Source organism: Paroedura picta, chromosome 4, assembly GCF_049243985.1.
Source record: "Paroedura picta isolate Pp20150507F chromosome 4, Ppicta_v3.0, whole genome shotgun sequence".
Classification (NCBI taxonomy): Eukaryota; Metazoa; Chordata; class Lepidosauria; order Squamata; family Gekkonidae; genus Paroedura; species Paroedura picta.
Window position 1 is genome coordinate 112,030,668 of NC_135372.1, and position 6,000 is coordinate 112,036,667.

Below are 6,000 nucleotides of genomic sequence, written 5' to 3' on the forward strand. Positions count from 1 at the left end.
TGGATTCCCTACCCAAGTTGTCCTTCAGATCTCCCTCTACTTATGAATAAGAAACTAACCTAGAATGAAGAGACCACCTGGAGTTATGTAGTGATGCCGTAAGGAAATACGCATCCTCTTTCTGGGGACTGGCTGTCCCATCTTTCACAGAGCTTCCAAATTATTTTACGTTCTTAATAATTATTCCAACCTTTTGAAGACTTTTCTTCTTGGCCATGCATAATGCCTTACCTCTAAACAAATTATTTGGCAGATTCTCAGACAGATAGATTGAACAGAGTGTTTGCCCAAGTGGAAATGAGAAGAGGGAAACATTTTCCCAAATTATTATTTAGTTGTAATACAATATATTCTTCCATAAGATCTTATTTTATTTCGCTATTGATTTCACACTTTCCATTATGATCACATGAATATCAATTATTATATTTGCTGCCTGGCAAAGATAAGGCTGTTACCCTATACGTAGCTCATTATTTAACGGCTGCCTTGAAGATTCATCCAGAGATAAAAGTTATTCACTCGTAAATGCTTATTTGCATACAGGCACTCTTTGTGCAGTGGAAATGGAAGTCAACTGTGGCCAACCCTGCTTAGCTGGGTTAGGCTGGGCTGTCAGGCTGCCAGTGCATCTTATCTGTTTTGTATTTATGTTTATAGTTGTATGCCGCCTTTCCATGAAGGCTCAAGATACGTACTTTCTTTACTATGCATTCATTATCAATTGAACTTGATTCAACATTGCTCTGTGACATCCATACCAGTTTGCCAATGTAACCCCCTCCCCAGAGCATTTCACTTGTAAATACCCAAGATTTTAGCATAGTCAAATAGTAGATACTGATTCATAAATTGTTCTACACTGACATAGCTCCTCCTCCTCCATAACTAATTCTGATAGCCAGCTTCAGTAAAGCCAAACTTTGGCAAGGCCTAAGAGGATCTGGGAAGGGAAGCCATGAAGCACAACAAATTGATTCCTGGAACACAAATGAACATACTTCCTTCATGTATATTTTAACCAGGAAGTTGCTGGAAGTCAGAACCTCCAATCAATTACCTACAATCTCGTCATCTTGGCTGGTGTTTCTTGCACCATTTATGTGCCTTGGCAACTTCAAATACTGTCTAGTTTAGATACTGGAATCCAAGCTAAAAGCACTATGCAGTCCTGCAAAGCATAGCTTTTTCATAAAGATTCCTTGAGCTCTTCCCAGACCCAAATCAAAGCTTTTAAGTCTCTGTCATTCCATGGAACATCACTGCTGGCTTACTTGTGTTGTACAAACTTTTTAATGCAGTTGTATCCAATACTTTAGCCTTGACTAGTAATGACCTACTTGGTCTCCACAACGGCAAGGAAGTGGAAATCTATGCCTATGAGCCAAAGTGAGAAGAACCAATATGCATGCAGAAACAGATCTGTTTAACCTTGCAAAGAGGTAATTCCTGCCAAAGGCAGCATGAGGCAGAGGAGATATAAAATTAACTTGTACTGATAGTTGCAGTCAGCTGCATGAGGAGAAAAAGGTGGAGTTTTCCAGGCACAAGGTATCCAAGGGAAACCCCTTCCTTGTTTGCCTTAGGCAGGTGACTCTGTAAATAATTAGAGCTTTAGAGTATGAATGCGATTTCTGGATCATGTGTGAGGCTTGGATATCAGTGTGTGGGTGTAGAAGGAACAGCTGTTAAGCAACCTAACTACCAGTGGAGTTCTCTGAGCCCATTTCCAAGCTGACATTCATATCCCTATGAAAACATGTCTAGCACATTTCACTTCAAATCTTGGAGCACGTGTGTAAGCAATCCTGAATGGGAAGCCTTTCTTTAGCTGCAAAAGAAGCAGTTATAAAGGCGTTATTAAGCCTCCTACTTCCGAAAAAACCACACTCATTGCTGATTTTCCCAATGAGTGCACCTGTATGGTACAAAAGGGTAGTCTTCACATTTGTTCACGTTTAGCTGTCAGCTAAATTATTGAGGCACTCACCTACAACTATCAAATATGTGGGATTATGCTCCCCAAATTATATCCACAGGGACTTAGCAATAGAATTTGTCTTTGTTCACAGAAAACATGATAGTGATGTGGTTCAGTGCATTTCATTATACAGTGGGATCACCCTGAACGCTATAGAGTCCATTCACCCTAATCACAAGGCTCCCACAGCTATGGTGAAGAAGCACACATGCCACTGTACTTCCTCCCTTCCCCAGGAAACAATGTTGTGGGTAATGCTGCCCCATCATATGCTTGCCCAGTCTGTACTCACCCCCACAAACCATATTTTAAGAAGGGGGCAGATTTTTCTAATTGACTTGTGTGGCAGGAGGGAGGGGATGATCCTGACCTTATATCACACCAAGGCTTTTCTCAGTCTGATCAATGAGTGAAGAACTAGGCCCATAACTTGCCCTTTGGGAACCAACATGCATGGGGATTAACTTCCATTCATCAAGTTGTAAAACAGTCACCAAATGTGGAAAAATTCAACATGGGCACCAGATTATTCTCCTTCCCACACAAATACAAAAGTCCTCTGCCTGCCAGCACACGGAGGCCATAGCCTTGTAATTGCCGGTTTTCTCCTTATTCTGTAGTCAGATACTATTTAAAATACCTTTTCCACACACACTCCCAAGCAGGATCAAAAGCAGTTTACAAGAAACAGCACATTTTACCACGGTTGTTTTATTCTGGATTAATCTACCCTTTTGACTTCAAAGCAATCCTGCCCCTCACATGAGTGTCAAGAAAAAAAGTGGGGAACATCTTAAATTCACATACAAGTTACTGTTGTGTACAGTAATAAAAACCTAAAGAGTTATAACCGGTTAAAGGGGGTCATTTTATAATCACAATCCACTTCCTTTGCAGTAAAAACTATACCATTCCTTTACATCTTCGTATGGAATGCACTAACCTGAACAGGAATCCCTGCTGAATCCAGCAGCATGCATTGAAAGGGAGGAAAAATCATTTTTAAAGAATAATAATTTTGTAATATAAATATAGGGGCACAAGACTGTATTCTGCCTTAACCCACAACAAAAACCCACCTGTTTGGGTACTGACAGGGAGGAATATTAACTTGGATAGTCATATGATGCATCGGAATGAGAGCTAGAATTTGACTGCCCCATGAATAGATGGGGGGGGGGAGATAGTGGGGGACCAGGAAACCTGACCAAGGTGCCCTCGCTGATCTCCAGGCCGCCCTTGCTGCTCCGTGGCTCTCATTCATTCTCATCCCACGGCTCCGGTGGTCAGTCCCGAAGTGACCATGATCACTGACTTCCACGAGGGGAAGGACATGAAGTCGCGGGACTTTCCAGTGTCCGAATTCTGCTAAATTCCCCGGGAGGACGCGGGGGAGAGAAGGCGACTGTCCAGCAGGCTGCCCGGAATGGGGCTGCCCCGAGGCGTGCCTCGCTTGTCCAGAAACTTCCTGGAAGTTTCCCAGGATCCCACACTTGCAGCGGGCATGGGTCCGATCTTGGGGGGGGGGGGGAGCGGGGACGGGACGGGGACGAGGGGGACGACTTCTTATCGTCCCCCCTCCCCCCGAAGAACTGGGGACAATCCACGGAGGTGTCACAGCCGAAGAGCTGAGTGGGGCGCCGGACTGTCTGACGGGTGCGAGACCAGGAAGGGGGAGGGAATGGGGCAGCGCCCTTGTGCTCACCTCTGCGGACCGATCTCCGCCGCAGGCTGTTTCGGAAAAAGCGGACGATCCCCTCCACCGCCATGAGCTCCGCCGCTCAGCTCGCAGTCCCCGTGTCACTCTGCGCTGCAGCGGGGCCCGCGCCTCCCGCCTCTCGCCTCCCGCCCACCCGCTCGCCCGGCGCACTTTCACTTTCAGCGGAGCGGCCTTTCACACCTGGAGGGGGGGGGAGTCGGGCAGGCGCGCGCGTGTGCGGGTCGCTCGCCTCTGCTCGGCAGGGTCAGCAGGGAGGGAGCGCCGTCCTTCACCTGGGGCTGGGCGGAGCCCCGTGGCTGCCCGGCGGAGAGGAAGAGAAGCGACCAGAGGGGAGCAGCAGCCCCTGCAGGAGGCGGCAAGGAACACCTGGAGGGACGGCGGGGGCCTGCGAACCTGCACGCCCGCCCAGCAAACGGGCTGACTGCCCCACCGACAGCAATGGTCTGCCCCCCCTTAAAAAAATAGAAATAAAACTACACGATATTTTACCTTTGTAGAATGATGTTTTTAAGAACAGGAAGGGTCCCCCCCCTCTCTTTTTTATAATTGAGACAGGCTGGCTATGTCACATGCAACAACTGCAGGCGTTTTTCTGCTCTGTGCTCTACCCTTAATCGGTTCATACATAGGTGTAATGTGGCATTTTGTGTGTGTTTAGGAACATGAGAAGAGTCCAGCTGGATCAGACCAGTGGTCCGTGTAGTCCAGGTATCCTGCTTCACACAGGCCCAACCAGTTCTCCTGGAGGGCCAACAACAGGGCACAGAAGCTGAGGCCTATTCCCTCCTTCTGGCCCTGGGATTCAGAGGTTTACTGCCTCCTAGTGTGGCTAGTAACCACCCTGTATCCCAGAAATCTGTCTAGTCCCTTTTGAATATTTATGAATACTCATAACATGTTTGCAGTTTTTAAGCCATCAGTTTTTATCTCTCTCTGCTTTTGTTAAGCTTTCCCGGAGATAAGAAACTTGCCACATCAAATTCAGGAATAGTTCTGATAACACAAGGAGACTATTCCAGAGCAAAAATCCACCTGCACCATAAAGACTAGCAACATTCCCCACCCCCATGCATTAAGTCCTGTTTATTTTTGCTGCAACTGATTAACATGGCTGCCATTCTAGAAGGATTCCACAGCAAACTGTTAAGGCAGTAGTCCCCAACCTTTTTATCACCGGGGACCAGTTAACGCTTGACAATTTGACTGAGACCCGGGGGGGGTAGTCTTTTGCCGAGGGACGTCGCCGCCACCTGAGCCCCTGCTCCGCTTGCTTTCCTCCCGCCGCCTGTTGGGCGGTGCTACCAGCAGCATCTGCACAGTGCCACGCCAAGGGGGAGCCCCAGCCATGGCGGCCGCTGGAGAGCACCAAAGGCGAGCTGGTGGCAGCGTGGCAGGGCAGCCCCCGAGGCAGCAGCCAGGGAGGAGGATGAAGAGGAGCCCCGGCCCGGTACTGACTGATCCACGGACCGGTACCGGTCCCCGGACCAGGGGTTGGGGATCACTGTGCTAAAGGATGCCAACTTGTTAAAGAAGATGGATTCAGGATGGCATTGCTCTGCATTTTCCTCTGGAATAGGCTGCTGCATTGTACCTGCACTGTCGGGAATGACGAATGTTTGGAATGTTCAGGTAGCAGCTGCTGAAGAAGGGAGGCTTGCTGCATAGAAGTCACTCTGATATTACAGGAACTACATCCCCCTCCCATTTATTTTCATACCCAAATCAGAGCTGATTTGAACTTTAGGGCACAATGCTAAGGCCAGCCTGGGAAAGGGTTTATCCTGCAACTCAGCCCCATGCGGGCATAACTCAAGGAGTCCTCGATGTATTTACTTACCTACCTACATAACTTCATTAATAGTGTATTCTTCTCACTTGAGACCTGGGGCAGATTATGCAGTTTAAAAACAATGTCATCAGAGGAGTACAATGCAGGTAATCAACAATGCCATAAAACAGGCTCACAGAATCAGAGAGTAGCACATTAAGGGCAGTCTACTACTTAAGACAGAATCCTTCTCCTATTAATTACTGTATCGGTGGAGGTGCCAGTGCAATGTCCCACTGGTGCTCTGCAACCCCAGGACCAGCGTGGCTGTACCAGGAATGGATGGTGCTAGAGGCATGCAAAAAGAAGCATGGGGTGAAGCAGGAATCATAGAGGTAGAAGGGACCTCCAAGGTCACCTAAACCAATCCCCTGCACAATGCAGGAACTCACAACTACCTGCCTACCACAGTGACCCCAATTTCATGCCCAAGTGATCCCCCCACACATACACACAAATACACTAAAAATC

The 6,000-nt window shown here is 47.6% G+C and overlaps 1 protein-coding gene across 2 annotated transcripts in view; it reads right to left on the reverse strand.

Annotated features, from left to right (window-relative positions):
* Positions 1–3,980, reverse strand: part of DENND2D (DENN domain containing 2D) — a 43,650-nt gene extending 39,670 nt beyond the window's left edge. The window contains exon 1 of one of the 2 annotated variants that reach the window (XM_077335087.1): positions 3,687–3,980. In XM_077335087.1, coding sequence (XP_077191202.1) covers positions 3,687–3,750 — 64 coding nt within the window. In that variant the 5' untranslated portion in view covers positions 3,751–3,980. Of the gene's footprint in view, positions 1–3,189; positions 3,412–3,686 lie in introns of those variants that run through there. The other variant, XM_077335088.1, reaches the window with a different exon arrangement.
* Positions 3,981–6,000: the final 2,020 nt, after the last annotated feature.